At 37.7% G+C, this 18,821-nt stretch overlaps 1 protein-coding gene across 7 annotated transcripts in view; it reads left to right on the top strand.

Annotated features, from left to right (window-relative positions):
* The window catches only part of CHN1 (chimerin 1), a 158,773-nt gene that overhangs the window by 116,536 nt on the left and 23,416 nt on the right, over positions 1-18,821 (top strand). For 6 of the 7 annotated variants that reach the window (XM_048869584.2, XM_048869585.2, XM_048869586.2 and 3 more), the window contains one exon: positions 6,648-6,725. The exons of the other annotated variant lie outside the window; for it this stretch is intronic. In XM_048869584.2, coding sequence (XP_048725541.1) covers positions 6,648-6,725 — 78 coding nt within the window. The remainder of the gene's footprint in view (positions 1-6,647; positions 6,726-18,821) is intronic. 7 annotated transcript variants of the gene reach the window in all.

Below are 18,821 nucleotides of genomic sequence, written 5' to 3'. Positions count from 1 at the left end.
CACAATTCATGCTTTATGCACAGTAACTGCACAACAAATTTTAATGGCTTATCTCCTATTTTTAGCTGAGTTTTGGGTTTATTAATTATTTTTTCAATTAAAGGATTACATGTGAAAGATAGAATTAAGGTTGAATTTTACAGCACAAATAGAGCTGGATGAATGGTTTTTAATGTTTTTTATTTTAAATGGCCTATTTTTAAAAAAACAAAGTTTTTTGTGGAACATTGTTGACATTATCAAAAATTTCATGAAAAGTTGCATGTTTTTTCGATTTTATCAAAAAAAATATGGAAAACGTCAAAATGTAAATGATTATCTACATTTTTGACATGAAAAATGTTAACCATTTCAATAACATTTTTGATAGAAATTTACAAAAAAATGGAAAACAAATTTCACAATAAATCTTTTAAAAAGTAACAATGGGTCCATCTGGATCATTTCAAAATGAAAATATCTGGCATTCCAAAATTTGTCTCAATAATAGATTTTCATTTTTTAGCCAGCTGTAAAAGCAAATTCATCTCTGAGTAGCTGTAAACTCAATCAGAGTTACAGACAGAATAAATATGTTTCAATATCTTCAGAGTGTGGATGCAGCAGTTACACAGTATAACTGTGGAAATATTTTATTTTTCTTGAAGATATCTTTCTGCAGAAATGCATTGTATTTAGAGATATTACATATTGATATGAGAGGTTGGGACAGTGTTTATTTTTGTAAAGCAACATTCTGTGTTGGAGCTGTGTTCAGATGTGATATTATAGCAGGACAAATGACAACCCCAATCTTGGTAGTTCGGGTTTCATGATGCTTTCCATTCTAATCTCCTGTTTTTAGTTGCTCATAATTTTCTAAATATGCCACTTTACAGGCTGAGATTTTCTGTGCATCATCTCTTATCTGTAGGTAAACTGTCTGGAAATCCTGAGTTCAAAAAAAAAATCACATTCAAGGTTGGTGAAAAAAAATAAACTGGTCACAAATCCCAAACAGTCAAAACTTTGTGACCATTTTGGAACAAGCCTATAGCTGAAATGCCTTGGAAAATGAGATTTGGAGATAGCCTTCAGTAAGGAAAAATGCCTAGTATTGTACAAGAGAAAATTGGGGCTTGGTTTAGTAATTTGACCGATTTATTACCCTTTGAAAATTGTGTACTGAGCCATAAAATACACTCATAAAGTGTGCAGGCAAGGAAAGATTTTCTGCACATATGTGCATGTCTAACTTAGCTATTTAGTGAGAACACTAGAAGGTGGCTAAGTGCATAGCAAATCAGGTTTCTTTTAAAATCTCATTCCCTGACATATGTGTAAGGGAGGCTGTGCTGCTGATTGTAAAGAAAATGTATATAATATAGCTGCTGACTATTATTAAAATACATTCCTTAGAGTACAGAGAATTTATTATATACAAAGTCTAAATCAATAAAAGTATATTGAATCATTACAAGAGTAAAAATACCTGTGAGAATGACAAAAACTGAAAGATATAACAAATGTATATCTAAGGTTGTAAGAAATAGTATGATATTGTATTTTAAAGAGGACCCAGGTGGTCCTAATACTGAACACTCTATTATAATGAACATGCACAAGGAGCGAGAGGAAAGGTTGCCCACATGAGCTTGACTTTGGCATTTTCTGATTTTAGAGAGCTTATCTATGCATCTGGAATGGTCTATTATCATAATTTCCCATTGAGTAGTTTTATTTTATTATTTAATACACACTGAATGTGTTGGCTTACCATTTTAGAAAAATATCATGTATGATACCTATTTTATTATGTGGTGACTGAGTTAAGCTTTATAACGTGACTGTTGCTCGGAAAGGGACACATTAGAGTGCATTGTAAGCAACGGAACACTGTACAAAACATTTCTGTAGATGATACATAGTAAAATAAGATCTCACTGGTTCTGAGACTAGCAAAAATAAGTGTATATAGCCTAATTAAATCTTATTTAGAAAAACCAGGTCACAAGAAAAACCAGAGTAGCTAATACTGCAACAGTACAAAGGACTTCACAAATAAAAGAAAAAAGAGCACAACGATCCTTGTATGTTGGTAAGAAATGCACTGTGATAAGAGGTCATGGTTTTAGGAGCAAAGAAGGGGCCACACTGATGGAGGGAGCCAGAGGATGGGAGGTAGGGTAGAAGCAGAGGGGAGTGTGGCAGGAGCTGTGGGAGGTGGGAGAGGGGTGCAGGAGCTATGGGGTGGATGGGAGCAGAGGGAGGGCAAGAGCCAATGGGTGGAGGGGCAGAAAGGAGGAGAGGGAGGCAGGAGGCTGAGGGGTAGCAGAGAGAGTAGGAACAGAGGGGAAGACAGGGCAGGAGCTGGGGTGGGGTGGCTAGGAGAAGAGGGGACAAACAGGCTAAGGGCACAGGAGTAGTAGGATCCTTAGCCACTAAACAACACTTCCCTACAGCAAATACCTATAAAGCCCACTGGTAAAGAGTGTATCTCATCTATTCACTCTAGTGGCTGGTCCACATAGAGGATAACAGCCTACTAATAAAAACAGCGAGGAGTCCTTGTGGCACCTTAGAGACTAACAAATTTATTTGGGCATAAGCTTTTGTGGGCTAGAACCCACTTCATCAGATGCATGGAGTGTAAAATACAGGAGCAGGTATAAATACATGAAAAGATGTGAATTGCCTTACGAAGTATGAGGTTAGTCTAACCTATGTTAAACAACGTTGCAAAGTCAGACTAACCTCACACTTGGTAAGAAGAAAAGGAGTACTTGTGGCACCTTAGAGACTAACAAATTTATTTGAGCATAAGCTTTCATGAGCTACAGCTCACTTCATCGGATGCATGCCGATGAAGTGAGCTGTAGCTCACGAAAGCTTATGCTCAAATAAATTTGTTTGTCTCCAAGGTGCCACAAGTGCTCCTTTTCTTTTTGCGGATACAGACTAACACGGCTGCTACTCTGACACTTGGTAAGGCAATTCACATCTTTTCATGTATTTATACCTGCTCCTGTATTTCCTACTCCATGCATCTGATGAAGTGGGTTCTAGCCCACAAAAGATTTTGCCCAAATAAATGTGTTAGTTTCTAAGGTGCCACAAAGACTCCTCATTGTTTTTGCTGATACAGACTAACATGGCTACCACTCTGAAGCCTACTAATAGTTACTCAGTCTGTTAGCTCGTGTGGTAGAGGTCTATAGGTCTGAATCCTGCTAATGCCCCAAGCTGTGGGTCAATATGGCTTCGCATAATGGAAGTTTTGTTTTTTCAGTTTTTTTTAAAGTAGGAAATAACATAAAAAAACCTGCAATAAAAGAACATTAAGGTTGCAAAGCCAAGTATTCAGTTAGGAACTGCCAGAAATAAGGTTTCCTGTGCAATCTTAATTTTGACCTCTTGTGCATATACATAGGAGTCTTTAATTTCATGATCACATACTATTTTCCCTAATTTTTTAATGCTTGACTTTGCAACTTTGTTTAACATAGTTTGATTGGATGCAAAAATTACATCATATACAATATAAAAAATACAGGTATAAGGTATCAGCAGTATTTGTATCTCTGTGTGTGTGTGTGTGTGTGTGTGTATGTATGTTTAATCATCAGAAAATACCTTGCGGTAAACAATGTGAAGCGACTTTATGCAAGACTAATAACCAGTTGTAGGTAGATTTTTCTAACAATGCATTTTAATTCTAACACTACTTTATCTTAAAGCTACTTTTCAGATTACAAACCTTTTTCATAATTACAGCAGTGAGAGGGTGACCTTTCCTTGTTGCGTGGTTTTGTTTACCTTTTTATTGGTGTTCTCTAGATTTAATTTTCTAGGATCCAGACATCATTTTCTACTAATGTGACTCTGATTTATTTTCAGTTACACTTTAGTCTTTTAGAAATAGGAAAAAGGAAATTGACAACTAAGAAAAAAGTATGTCAGACTTTGCCAAAGGATGAAAAGGAAAAATCAGAATGATTTATATTACTTGTTAAGTAAAATAATTTATTTATAGTGTTATAAGAACTAACCGTTGTATGTTGTCTGAGTGCAAATTTACCATTAAAGAATGGCTGGCTTATTTCTTCTAGTAATGGAACTGGAAAATATATTATTTTCTTGCTAGTTCAGTGCATCTTCAGAGCAGTGTCTGTGATTTTATTTTTTTTAAGGGGTGAGTGAAGTGAAGAGGAAGTTGGGGGCTAGTTGGCTGGCCTACTGGCATTAGTATTCTACAGTGTCATCTGAGACGGATCTTTGGTTCCCAGGACCAGTCTCTCCTTTGCTGAGCTGGCTGTCGCTGGGAGCCCTTTGGAACAGATGTACACCACTGTTGTGGATTTACCTTATTATTTAATAGTGAATGCTGCCAGCTATGGCGGGTTAGGGGTGGAATTGTGATGTGTCATCATAGCCAGAAATTTGTGGCTGGGATAAGCCCTAGAATTTCAGCACCCTGAAGAAGTGTGTGAGTTGTATGGCCCATGCAGCTTCCACCTCACCTGTGAGAGCATCTCCTTCCCCACCTGCTTCCACATATGTGCTGTGGTAACCTTTCCCGACCACTGCTACTTGCCTGGGACCATCCCCTCCCCACCACATCCATTCCATTATGTGTGGCTCTACAAACCAGGACAGAGATAAGAGAGCACAAGAAATGGACACTGATTCATATTAAGTATGTTAAAACTAAGGCCAGATACTGCTGCAGAGAGGAGTGGTTAAAACCCATAGATCCTGGCAGCAGTTGGACAGTTATTTTTCAATAGAGTAATGGAAGGAACAGATCCCAATAAGAAATTTAGGCAGCAGTATTCAGAGTCTGGCTAACCAATCCCATGTCGGAGTTGAACTGAACTGCTTATGTGGCCACTGCATTACAACTGCAGCCTGTAGCCAACATGCTGGCTTATGGCTATTCAGAAGCAATGTCCTAGCAGTAGCATTGGGCAAAGCATCTGTATGGCATCTAAACCAGCCTGGATTTGAGGTTCAGGATATTTTACAAACCTGGCAGGAGATATTGGCCAAGCAGGAAAATCAGAAAATCCTGCTCAAGCAGCTTGATTCTCAAAGCTCCCATCAATTGGCTCCACACAGCTTCTGCCCATCAGCCTTCACATCCCTGTTTGTCTTAGGCATCACACATAGACTGGTGAGTACAAAAGCTGGTCATCTCTCTCCCCTACTGCAGAGCGTGGAGTGCTTGTGGTGTTGGAGTTAGATGGAGGAGGAAGAGTAAATGGGGATGGCACCCTGGCTAGTTGGTCAAGTCTGTGCATGCAGGGCCTCAACCGTAGCAGATCCTCCAGTGCCCTTAGCATTCTTGTAATTTGGAAATGTAAATGCTAAATGCGTGTGAAATGCTTTCCTTCTGACCTGGTAGCATTTTACACCCACTTTGCACTCATTTTGTGCTGACATGCACAACTACATAGCAATGTGCAGGGCAACAGCAAGTCTAATCCCCAGATCTTTGGGTGGAAAAGATGATTTAAAGAGGTGAGATCTTGGTGGGGTACATTGTAAGTGCTGAGATCTCCACTGGAGAGAAGAAAAAGCTGACACTTCCACTCAGTAGAATTAGTTTGTTAAACACATGTAACAAAGACAAGAATAGTGTCATTATAAATGAAAAACAATCTGCACTGACTGCTATGCTCAGCATTAATACAGTTTGGTTCCAGTTGCCAGCATCACTTTATAGTTAGCAAAACATAGAGCTGTTTCCTTAGTCTCTCCTGGGTTATCTTTTCACAGTATTTTTAAGCATGAGAATGTATTACCATCTCCTCAGCTTTTAAATGGCAAAAAGATGCCATTTTGTAATGATGCATGACTCATTCATTGCTCATTATCTTCCTGCTGATATTTTTCCTTGAGCCAGCAAGTAAGTCTTACACGGGAGGAGGGAGAGTGAGTGAGTTAGGAATACAGTACTTAAATACCTTTGCTGTTTTTTCATTGGCTATCTGCCTTCGTAATGTGACCAGTCTAATCCATCCCTGACTGCTAAAGCCCACACTGCCACCCCCTCCTTGCTAGACTGAGGTTAGCAGAGTGTCTGTTGCTAGAAACTGATTATATGCAGTATGTGAGCATCTTTCATTCAAAATGGGCATCAGTATATTGAGTAGGAATGAGAGCTTTTAGAAATGCATTATTTGACTAAATAACATGTTTTTTAAATGGATGAAGAGACACTTGGCTTTCTTACATTAATAGTAACTTCAATTTTATTGGTATCCAGACCTTTAAATTTTTCATATTAGAGCCCTTTAAAAACAGAAGCAAGAAGAATCTGCCTAGTTACGTCAGCCTTTTTATAAGAAGTGCATCATTATCACTATGAACATGTCTTTCTCCAGATCAGTTTAGGTTTCTGAAATGTTTGTTTCTGTTTTTTGAACTCAGATTGATCTCCAGAGAGCACAGATCAATACAGCTTTTTATTTTTATTTCCTGTCAATTCTAAAATGCCATCCAAAGAGTCTTGGTCAGGGCAAAAAGCTAATAGATCTGCACTTCACGACTCAAAACAAGAGAGCCGTCAACAAGATTTATTGATAGCAGCCTTGGGAATGAAACTGGGTTCTCAGAAGTCATCTGTGACAATTTGGCAACCTCTTAAACTCTTTGCTTATTCACAGTTGACATCACTTGTCAGAAGAGCAACTCTGAAAGAAAATGAACATATTCCAAAATATGAAAAGGTTCACAATTTCAAGGTAAGAATTATCCTACTTTTTTCAACTTATAACTACAGAAAATGTTTTTTTAGTTCTAGAATAGCTTCAAGAATGCAAGTAAATATATGCAATGTGGCTTTTTAAAAACTTAAACACATCAGCTAAAATATTCTTGCTAGTTAAAGCAATTAGACATTTGAAAACATAAATTAGCAGCAAAAAAATTGTGGAATGCTTAAATACATTTAATTGTTGTGATCCTACTTATTGTATCTGGGGTATCTATGTTAATTAAAACTGTTTCTATATATAGAGAGAGAAAAGTTAGCAGTGAGATACAGTGAGAAAGTTATCTTTCAGTTATCAGTATTTCAGTTTAATTTTTATTTGTGAAACAAAGATGTCAAAACACCTTTGTTAAATCTTTGATTAGAGGATTAAACAGATCGTATCTCTGTTCGTTGCTGGTATAATAGCATTGGATATAAGAAGCATGTTCTGTTGCATCTGGATTGAGCAGATGGTCTGCATTTCCCTTAGTTTCTGGCTTTTCTCTTGTGTTAATGAACTGACTCTGATGAAAGGAGTGTGGCTTACCAGGGGACTATGGAAGCTGCTGACACTAGCACCTACTCTTCAGTTTAATGTCATTTGCTTTTACTTCTGTGTAGCTTCTAATTATTGTTCCAATGTGTTTTTATAAATACATTCCTCTTTCATCCATTAAGAGATACGCATGACAATGCATGTACTCTGTGTATATGGTTGTTGTAACTATCATTTAAAGTCTTAGAAATTCAGCTTTTTGCAGCCAAATTCATCGCACAATAGGCAGTCTATATATGCAAAACTGTATAAGTGAACTGAGTGATTATATCGACTTGACACTGAGTGCCTAGAATGCAGATTTTGTTGTTGTTGTTTTTTCCCCTACAGATTGTTTAAAATGTTAGGGGAGGGGAGGGGAATCTTGACTATTTTAGTGAGAAATCTGATGACATTCGCTTATTTTCTGTTTCAATTCCCATCTGATATTTTACTTTTACTTACAGTTCAAGTAGTCAGACACTCCTCATTTGATTTTTTTTGTTTTTAATATGGCTTCTAGCTCTCATGTTCATACCATCACTAAAATTGGAAACCTTTATGATCACAATGTTTTTCTGGAGAGGACTCCGCCAATAAATATAAATTTGAAAAATGTATACAAAATATTATATAAACATAGAAAATTAGCATTTAATATGAAAATTTGACAAAGAATAATCCTGCTGGCTGTCAATTAAATCCACAGTATACTTCTGCAAGAACCTGAGTAGTACAGGTGATTTAAAATCTTGCCTTGCAACTGAGACCTTTGCCTTAGATTTTGAGGATAATCATAAGTGCTAATAGATACTGATATCCCATGAATACCCATATATATAAAATACTTTTTATGTTTAATTTTGTTTAATTACTGCTTTCTTTCTTAGCTGCTGTATGAAATAGCATATATTTCTGTTCTGTTCTGAAAATATTCTGTTGGTCTGATTCTTGTTAGTCTACTTCTTTTCTGAAATAGATTCTTTTCTATAGCACTGTCCTTGTAAATTTTAATTTGTTATGCTAGCTGCTTAAACATACTGCTTGATCTTAAGGAGTAAATGCTGCACAAACTTTCCACCATCAATATTATTATTATCATCATCATTTGTGTACTGCTCTTCCCTTAAATGTATACCTGTTAGAAAAATACACCTATTAAAAGTATGCCATTTCTTCCACCAAGCCATTAAAATGAAGTCAGTCTAAACAGATACCTGTTGTTAAATAATTTTTTTAAAATCCACTTATTCTTCACAAGAACAGAAGCTTGTGTGCCAGAGGGCATATGACGGTATATTTACCTGTTAAAGGGATGTTGTCCTGAATGGTAGGCTTAAAATCTGGCTGTTACCTCCATTTACAATGGCTTTAAAAATCCCAAATTTTTTTCTTTTTTTAAACTATAAACCCTCCCAATTGTTGCTCAGTCTGACAGTCAGATTGTCATCCTAAAAGTATAGATATAGTCATTTTAAATCACTAACTAAATATCTCAGGTCACTCGCAGGGTGGTAGGCTGTTTTACCAGCTCAGGAAAGGAAGCAAACACCCTGCCCAAGTGACTGTTAAAGCCCTTGCCTCAGGGCACGATTTATTGTTTGAACACAAAATAAAGCAACTCAATGGACCAAGCTGGATGTAGTCCCCGCAGGCCTTTTGCTTTGCATCCACCAACCAGGGGAAGAGAGGACACACACTTTTCAGCTTTCTCTTCCTTGCCAGCCATGTGATATGCAGGGATCTCTTAACCCTTTCTAGGTTGATGCTATACCTTGTCACATCACTTTTCACAAGGATAAGAGGTGTCCTGGAAGACTTTCAACCTGGGAATGTCATGTTTTTTCCCCTAGATTCCTTCTGTATCTTACACTTGAAAATGGTAGGCTTCTTTGCATCCTGTCTGAACTGCTGCAGAGTGCAGTGTAGGTGCATTCAGTAACATGCTTTTGATTCCTTTGGGGTAAAAGGCAGGTATACATATCTGAGGTGTTATTAATTTATTGTATTTATTAGACTGTCTCACCAAGCACTTGAGGTAAGTGTCTCACTAGCACAGTTGGGGGAGAGGAAATGGAGAATTATTTTTGTTGCATGTGCTATTACAACCATGGCCATCACTTTGGAAAGCAGTGTGGACGCTTATTGCATTCTTCTGCTGACTACTGGATACATGCAAAATGGCAGAAGACTTGGCTGCTGCCTCTAGCAAACTTTAAAATACTTAGAAATATTGTAATGCAGTAGCAGAAATAGTCTTTTATTGAATAATGAGGTGAAGAAATTGTAAATACCAGTGGTGATAGGACTATATCCCAAACACAACAACTGTCTCCTTCAAATCATCCAGAGTTGTCACCAATAAATCTGCTAACTCCAAATTTGTTTGATATGGAATTAGAAAAAGGGGTTAAAATATTAGAGTTCAACTCTGTGTTGCCATAACTGTTTTTGGACCCGCAGTATTGTTTAAGCCAACTGACAGTCCAGTTATCATCCCAAAGCTATCTTCTGCCCTAAGTGGGCGGCCTGATTGGCTGTGGATGATTCTGAGCTCTGCAAGTAGGACTATGCTAGCACAGTTAATGATCACCATTTTGCAAATACTATAATATTCTATAGGTTGTACAGTTATGATGTGATGTTTACACGTCTCAAATGCAAATTCACTGTGACTGAATTCTATTTAATTTCTCTCCATAAGTAAAAAAGAGGGATGACAACTTACAAATGGCAAGCCAGAGTGAGTTTTTAATATATAACCTCCAGGGTAAGAGGTAAATATTAAATATATTTATATGGATAAAATATAAGCACATCTGCTTTTCTGTGTTTTTACATAAACTTTATTATTAAAAGCAAAATAAGTAATTCCAAACATAGCAATTACAAGGAATTTGTTTAAAATGACATTTTATTTAACAGTAATTAAATAGCGAGACTTGAAAGTGAACCGATATGATAAATGTGGCTTAAACTACATCTGGCCGTATTGATTATTTGGTGCATTTTACTTTCAGTCCATTTATCCCACTTGTGTAGTCCAGCATACTGTATAATATTTCAATTGTCAAAACAAACCAGGGCCATCTGTTGAATCATCTTTATGATTCCAACCAGCCATCAACCATATCAAAGCCTCTCTATATTTAGATTTAGTTCCCATTATGGGCATGACTCAACAACTACTGAAATCTGCTTATCAGTTTTGTGCTGCAACTCAGTACCATAGAATGAGTGTCTTCCCTTTTGGGGCTAAAGACAGGTCTGTTCTGAGTGTTTGTTTTTTCTTTGTTTTTTGAAGCAGGGGAGAGAGAAATAGTTGAAGCTGCAGATGTTGTTCTGGTTATGGTAGAAAAACTTTGTCAAATAGGAAAGTTTTGCAGCATTTCCTAAAGTGGTCAGACTTTTGATTTGTCTAATCTTCTCCTGAGGTTCATTCCACAGTTGGATACCTCAGCTGTGGAATGAACCTCAGGAGGAGATTAAACAAATCAAAAGTCTACTACTCAACTACTAATGCTTTGTGTCTGCCTGTTATGTGTTCTCTTCTAGTTTCTGTAAACTGTGTTGTCCCAGGAGACCACAACTGTCTTGGTAGTTTGTAGCTGGAGATGAAGTTTCTAACGTAGCTGAGACCTTATCCATTGAATAATGTTAAGATTAAGACCAAGGACGTGAACTGGCTGCAGAATCAGACTACAAACCAGTGTTGGGACAGTGGGAGTAGAAATTGGATTATGCTCCTGGACAATATGATCTCACAGCCACATACTTATTCCAAACCAAATTTTGAAGACCAGATCAGAGAAGTGATTTATAGAGCCATGCCCGGAGTGAGGGACATGAGGCTAATCTTGGGTCCCTGAGCATGTGCAATAAAGAAATGTGAAACATTCTTTTCAGACTGAATGTATTAAGTTTGGCAGAATATGCAACTTCTTTCCATGGGAATGTCTGCTTGCTTCCACAGCCCTGAGAATCACTCCACATTTCCCCTCAGTTGAACCACCTCCATTCCTAAAATGCTATAGTGATATAGAGCTTTTCCCTCTCTTTCTTCTCCCCAGCCCATACTTTGTCATGGTAATATTGGTATCACCCTGAACGTGCTGTTTCCATTGAGGTTGGGGAAGAATGATAATTTGTAATAATTGTTGAAGGACATAAACACCAAGGCAGAGGAAGGAGAGATTATTTAGGGTTATAAAAAGGGAATATAATCAGGAGATATGGGAGGAAAGTATAAGATTTTAAGATGAACGGCAGGAAAACCTTCCTGTCAGGGAGATGTATTAAGCCTGTGGAATAATCTCCCAAGGGGGTGTAGTGGAAGCCCCATCACTTTGCAGATTTAAAACAAGACTGGACAAAACACTAGCAAATATACTGTAGGGAACAATTTTACAGTGTTAGGGAGTTGGGCTAGATAATCTAGGAGGTCTTTTCCTTCTCTGGATTGTATGATTCACAGGCCTTGGGGAATTGATAATTTTGATCTCCCTTGACTTGTTTGTGGGTATACCACCAGCATCTTGAGTCTTGCGGAATGTGAATCTTGCTAGGAGAGGAACTCTGCAGATATTTCATAAATGTCCATATTTCAAGGTGCAGAAATACTTTTCTACCTAGATTAGTCCTGTACTGCTTCACTGAAGCAAGGAGGTGTTCATGTCTGTCGAAGCAGGGTTGGAATTGTTTGTTACAGTATATACATTTTCCTGTGTTTTTTCTCTAGGATGTCATCTTACTTATTTTGTGATGGATAAAAAGGAAATATGTTTCCAGAAGAACATTTATCTAACTTCTTTGTGCAGCATTTGCAATTGCCATGCTGTTGTTTTTGTTGCTATGCTACTTAGTGTCTGTCAGAGCATGACTGGTTAATTTAACATGCTTGTACTACTGGTTGAAAGACTACAATGGTAAATTACTGATGCACATGCAAACTTAATCTCTTTAAAACCAAAACTTTGTTCCATTGAGACACATTTTTCCATTTAATTTGTCGGCAGAGATGCTGATTAACCCTCTTTTTGTGGTTCCCTAGCATGTATCTAATATTTGTGTCATCATAACACCATCCTTGAGAACTCCACATTGAAGGGCAAAATACTGTTCTCCATTACACTGAAGGAAAAGGACTTGCACTGTGACACTGAAGGCAAAATATGGCCTTAAAAGTGTTACACAAGTGGAGATTGAAGTGAGGGCAGTTCTGTGTTAGAAAGGGTTTGATCATAAAGCTATACCAACAGACCCCCTCTAGTGAAGAGACAGCTTATACCAGCAAAAGAGAGCTTTTGCCAGTATAGGTTATATCAGTCCCCTGAACAAAATAAGCTACACTGGCAAAAGCACTTGTTTGTCAGTATAACTGCATCCATGCTCGGGCTTTCTGTTGGTATAAGAATGTAGTGAAGTATCACTGTCCTGACATTATCATCCTGGCAAAAATATCTAGTGTAGACCTGGTTTAAGACTTTTTGAGCTGAAAGATGAAGCACAGCATGTATGTTCCAGGGGAGAAAAAACAAACAAACAACCATGTGGCAGACCCTTCAAATGTTCATTGGATGCATTTTTTTCATAGCTTCTCATAGTAATGTATATGGTTTCATATCTGATTGTTTGGAAACTGTGGGCCAGATCCTGAGTTGGTGTAATTTGGCCTGGTTCCACTGAAGTAAATAGAGCTATACTGATTTACAACAACTGTGGATCTGGATCTATGCTTCTGAAATTATTTCAGAATATCTTTAAAGGAGTCAGTACATGCAAATTAACGTTCTGATAAACTGAGTGTCTCTCTAGTTTTAAAAAAACATAGTCTGTCTCTTTACACATTCTCAGAGATAAGAGAACCCTGAGAAATTTGAGGTTTCTTCTAGACATTTAGAACTTTAAAAATCATTCAAAGGTGAAAAAAAGCTCTTCTTCCCATAAATCCAGAGTGAAGAAAACTTTTTAAAAGTTCCTCAAGGCTTCAAGGAAGCTTTCAGAGATTCTGTATCTCTGCTTTTAAAACTAATAATAGACTGTAAGACGCCTAAACCTTCATGGTATTAAATTTTTGGTGCATTCTCTCCAACAAAAGTATTCAATTACTGGTACATTTGCCCTAGCTTTTCCAAAGGACATGCCAGTCCTCAGTTTCAAGCTTTCCTCCTTTGTTTAAAAAATAAAATAGCATTTTCTTCAAATCCTTGTTTTACTCAAACTACTGTACACAGACACAAGTAGTTTTATACATCTCTCTTTCTAGATCTCATGCCCTTGCACGTGCATGGCCCCTGGAGCTGACTCACTCACTTATATGGTGAAGTTTAGAAAGGCTGTAATGAGGCAGTCAAGGCATTTGCCTCAAGGAGCATACATAGTGTGTCATAACTTCTTATCAGTTGCTTTTCTCCAAATTAGCTGTAGCACATAGCAAAGTGAAGTCCCTTTATCATCTGCCCTTTCCGAGGAATATTTTACATTTCTTTTACTCCATAGCTTTAAATCTAAGAACTCTATTTGGTTTTCAACTCCAGTTTCTAACTATTGTATTTTACATGGACACTGTATCAAGTGATGTGGACCCTCTGTTAAAATGGGCATGTGATTTAGATTCTAAATATCAATTTAAAGAAAAATCCGTTATTCCATTGCTCAAAGAAATGTCATCATTTTTGTTGAATTTGCAAAAAATTAGACTTCCTCTCTCTCTCTTCTTCTGCCTCATGAATTGGTCCTGCTATAGCACACTACTTCAGTATAATTCCCAGTTGTTCACATTCCTGCTGACATGATCAGCACAAAGCAGGAAGTAAAAAGACTTGACAGCGCTCCTGGCTTGGTATGAGTGAGGACCTGGAGGAATGTTCGCCTGCTCAACATTCAAGACAATGAGCTCTTTCCTGATAAAGGTCCTATTTATACTCGACTCTCTGAATGATGGTGCACTCAGTGCAGAATGTCCCTTCCTCTCAAGAAGTGCTGAACAAAGTTGTTGGCACAATTCAAGACTAGCTCTAGGAAGTTAACACCATTGTTGATACAAGTACAGTCAGCGCACTTTTAAAAGAGAGTATACCATAGCCTTCACTTCTATTATATCTTCAAATGAAAGCAACTATACTGTATATTAATCACACTTCTTCCACTGATTCACTGTGTGGCCTTGGTGGTCTTTTAACTTCTCTTTGTTTTTAACAACAAAGCATTATTTTAAAGATTATATAGGAATATTGGCCAAACTAATATTTGAGTTGATTAATTTCTTGTTGGCATCTGTTTCCTTCACCCTTTGCATCTGTGTGACTTCACTGTCAGACCAGATATGGATATAGAGTACTTTTCTTATAGAAATTATGGCTGCTTGAGTGGCACATTTATTCCAGTGCTTGGTAAAATCCACTGTGGCAGTGAGCATACTACAAGTTGAGTTAATCATTCAAGCTGACATACTTTAAAATGCTGTAGAATACATTTACATATAAAAAAACAGAGAAATATTGTATCCAATTTTAACTGCTTGGGGAATTTAAGCAGGCAGAATTTAGCTGCTGAAATTGGAATTCAGCTGGGACCTCTGAGCTAATAATGCCCTAGGGTTTGCCTAAGCAGGGCTTTAGTCTGCACCAGAGGGGTGTAAATTTTAGCCTGCACTAGCATGTAGCACCCTAACTGGTTGTGGGGTCCCATCTGGCACATACTAAAAGTTCCCTAGTGCACGTTAGTGTAGTAGGACCTAATTGCATTAATGCACACTAGGGAACTTTTAGTGCATGTCAGCAGGGTCCTTGCAGGCCAGTTAGTGCACAACACACTAGTGTGGACTAACATTTGCAGATGCAAACTAAACCCCTGTGTAGACAAGCCCTTAGTCTTGCCAAAAGTATCATAGGATGTTTAATGACTACAAATTATTAGGAACTCCGTTTTATGCCTTGCCTGAAAGACAGCATCTCCTGCAGAACAGAACTTCCTGAATACCACATTACTTTATCAGTTCAATACTGACACACAAAAAGTGTCACTTATTCAGCCCCCAACACTATTTCCTGCAACACCAGGAAATTTCCTGCAACACCAGATTTCCTTCCAACCACTGGCCAGGCCTCAGCCCACTTAGCTTATGAACCCCAGGAGGTAGCCTTGCAGTGTTGTTCTGTGTTCTTATTTTTTTAATTAGTGCATGACATATTTGCTAAATATATGGATTAGTCAGAATCTGTTATTCTGACTGACACCTAAATGAGATCTACATACAATAGACTACATTGCCATATAAAAGGTGTGGGTGTCATCTAACACAGAAGAAAAAAAAGCTGATGCCCTCAGGGGCTGGCATAGTGGATACTGGCTTTAGCTTATAAATCGTGAAGACTTTTTTTATCTCAAGGCACAGTCATTAGGACTATGGTTTGTGTGCTTCAGTGGTAAACTATACATACCTCACTTGTCACATCCAACCCACCATTCTTCTCATTGCTGGCTTTGATGAGCCTCTCCAAATTATTCTTTTTCTTTCACATCACATTTCTGAAGCATTTTTATTGCATTCTTTCATTAACTCTCTCGTTTTTTCTAAATGTTTGTTAGAATAACTGCTAGAAGAATTTGCTAGGTAAAATAAGAAAGCTAGAGTTTCTTAATTTGTTTAATTTTGAGTGTAACATAAGTCTACCTGTTTTATCCCATTAGTGATTATGAATTTTATTTATATGCTGTGTCATTCTTGTCTCTCAGATTACAGTCAAGCTATCCTAAGAGCAGCCTAATAATTTCAAAAGGCAAAAGATAATATGCAGAAAGATGGATCCCAGAAAGATATAAATAGCTAACTCTTATGGCTGGTATGTCCTATTTTACTGACCTATTTTACCAAGGCCTCAGATATCACTGCAAGTGAGACCTGCCTGAGGATGTCATGCTTGTGGTATATGCTGTCGTCAGAGCCCTCAGTGAAATTATTTATTGGGACTCTTTAAATGTCTGACCTTGGACATATAAGCACTACCTAACACTCTAATTAAACTAATTAAATACCGTACAAAAATTGATATGATTATAAATCACTGGAGTGCAGCAGTTTTTTCCTACGTATAGAAAAATGGCTTCCAGTAAAAGAATTAAGAATTCTACAAACCTCAGAAACAAGCTGTCTGTCCATGTCCTGTCACAGTAGTTTTGTCTGTCTAATGTACCCCATTTATACTGTGGAGAACTCAGAATAAAAGTGCCTAGAGTTAAACATTTAAATACTAATGGAGGACACTCAACTCTGAAACTTGTTTTCCTCTTTGATCTGACAGAGATAGTCTGTTGTACTTTAAGCCATGATATGAGGCTCTCCTATTTTCTCAGGCTTTGGGGAGGGATCTGTGGTCAAATTTAGTGTGCTTTTCAGGCAGGTTTGTTCTTTTAAAACTCGTCAGTTAAGTTTTTCTTTCAAATTTTATACATTAGCCTTAAATTTATAAATTTAAAAATAGATCTTGATAAATTGGTTGTGCCCTCTCTTCCAAGAAGTTCCTAGATGAAAGATCATGGAAAAAGCAAGACAAAAATAAAAAATTTTTGGAGTGTGAAGCCACAAATTGGCAATTCTGCTTTCACATCTTTTAAGGCAGTAAAATCTGCATATGGCGGTTGCTTTTTATACGGGGGAAAAAAGGTATAACTTAAATTAGGATTTCTGGAATACTACTATTCGAGAATCCGAGATTAATAGATTACAGTATTCAACATTCACATTCAACTGTGTGAATAGAAAGAGCCTCATTTTTTAGAAATGTTATCCAAAAAGTGGTGGCAGGATTTGGACACAGCCTGGATGATATTACCATATCTTAGATAGAAGCGAAACTCGAACAGCTTAATGGGACTAAATCGGGGGGCCCAGATAATCTTCATCCAAGAATATTAACGGAATTGGCACATGAAATTGCAAGCCCATTAGCAAGAATTTTTAATGTATCTGTAAATTTAGGGGTCATGCCGTATGACTGGAGAATTGCTAACATAGTTCCTATTTTTAAGAAAGGAAAAAAAAGTGATCCGGGTAACTACAGGCCTGTTAGTTTGACATCTGTAGTATGCACGGTCTTGGAAAAATTTTTGAAGGAGAAAGTAGTTAAGGACATTGAGGTCCATGGTAAATGGGACAAAATACAACATGGTTTTACAAAAGGTAGATAATGCCAAACCAACCTGATCTCCTTCTTTGAGAAAGTAACAGATTTTTTAGACAAAGGAAACACAGTGGATCTAATTTACCTAGATTTCAGTAAGGCGTTTGAAACAGTGCCACATAGGGAATTATTAGTTAAATTGGAAAAGATGGGGATCAGTATGAAAATTGAAAGATGGATAAGGAATTGGTTAAAAGGGAGATTAAAGTAGGTCATACTGAAAGGTGAACTGTCAGACTGGAGGGAGGTTACCAGTGGAGTTCCTCAGGGATCGGTTTTGGGACCAATCTTATTTAATCTTTTTATTAATGACCTCGGCACAAAAAGTGGGAGTGAGCAAATAAAGTTTGCGGATGATACAAAGCTGGGAGGTACTGCCAATTTAGAGAAGGACTGGGAAATCATACAGGAGGATCTGGATGACCTTGTAAACTGAAGTAATAGTAATAGGATGAAATTTAATAGTGAGAAGCGTAAGGTCATGCATTTAGGGATTAATAACAAGAATTTTAGTTATAAGCTGGGGACGCATCAAATGGAAGTAACAGAGGAGGAGAAGGACCTTGGAGTATTGGTTGATTACAGGATGACTATGAGCCGCCAATGTGATATGGCCGTGAAAAAAGCTAATGCGGTCTTGGGATGCATCAGGAGAGATATTTCCAGTGGAGATAAGGAGGTTTTAGTACCGTTATACGAGGCACTGGTGAGACCTCATCTGGAATACTGTGTGCAGTTCTGGTCTCCCAAATTTAAGAAGGATGATTTCAAACTGGAACAGGTACAGAGAAGGGCTACTAGGATGATTCGAGGAAAACCTGTCTTATGAAAGGAGACTCGAGGAGCTTGGCTTGTTTAGCCTAACCAAAAGAAGGTTGAGGGGAGATATGATTGCTCTCTATAAATATATCAGAGGGATAAATACTGGAGAGGGAGAGGAATTATTTAAGCTCAGTACCAATGTGGACACAACAAATGGATATAAACTGGCCATTGAGAAGTTTAGATTTGAAATTAGATGAAGGTTTCTAACCATCAGAGGAGTGAAGTTCTGGAATAGCCTTCCAAGGGAAGCAGTGGGGGCAAAAGATCTATCTGGCTTCAAGATTAAACTCAGTAAGTTTATGGAGGAGATGGTATGATGGGATAACATGATTTTGGCAATTAATTGATCTTTAACTATTCATGGTAAATAGGCCCAGTGCCCTGTGATGGGATGTTAGATTGGGGGGATCTGAGTTACTACAGAGAATTCTTTCTTGGGTATCTGGCTCATGAATCTTGCCCACATGCTCAGGGTTCAGCTGATCGCCATATTTGGTTCGAGAAGGAATTTTCCACCAGGGCAGATTGGCAGAGGCCCTGGGTG

Source organism: Caretta caretta, chromosome 11, assembly GCF_965140235.1.
Source record: "Caretta caretta isolate rCarCar2 chromosome 11, rCarCar1.hap1, whole genome shotgun sequence".
NCBI classification, from domain to species: domain Eukaryota; kingdom Metazoa; phylum Chordata; order Testudines; family Cheloniidae; genus Caretta; species Caretta caretta.
Note: the sequence above shows the minus strand (reverse complement) of the source record. Positions and strands in the feature narration are given on the sequence as shown.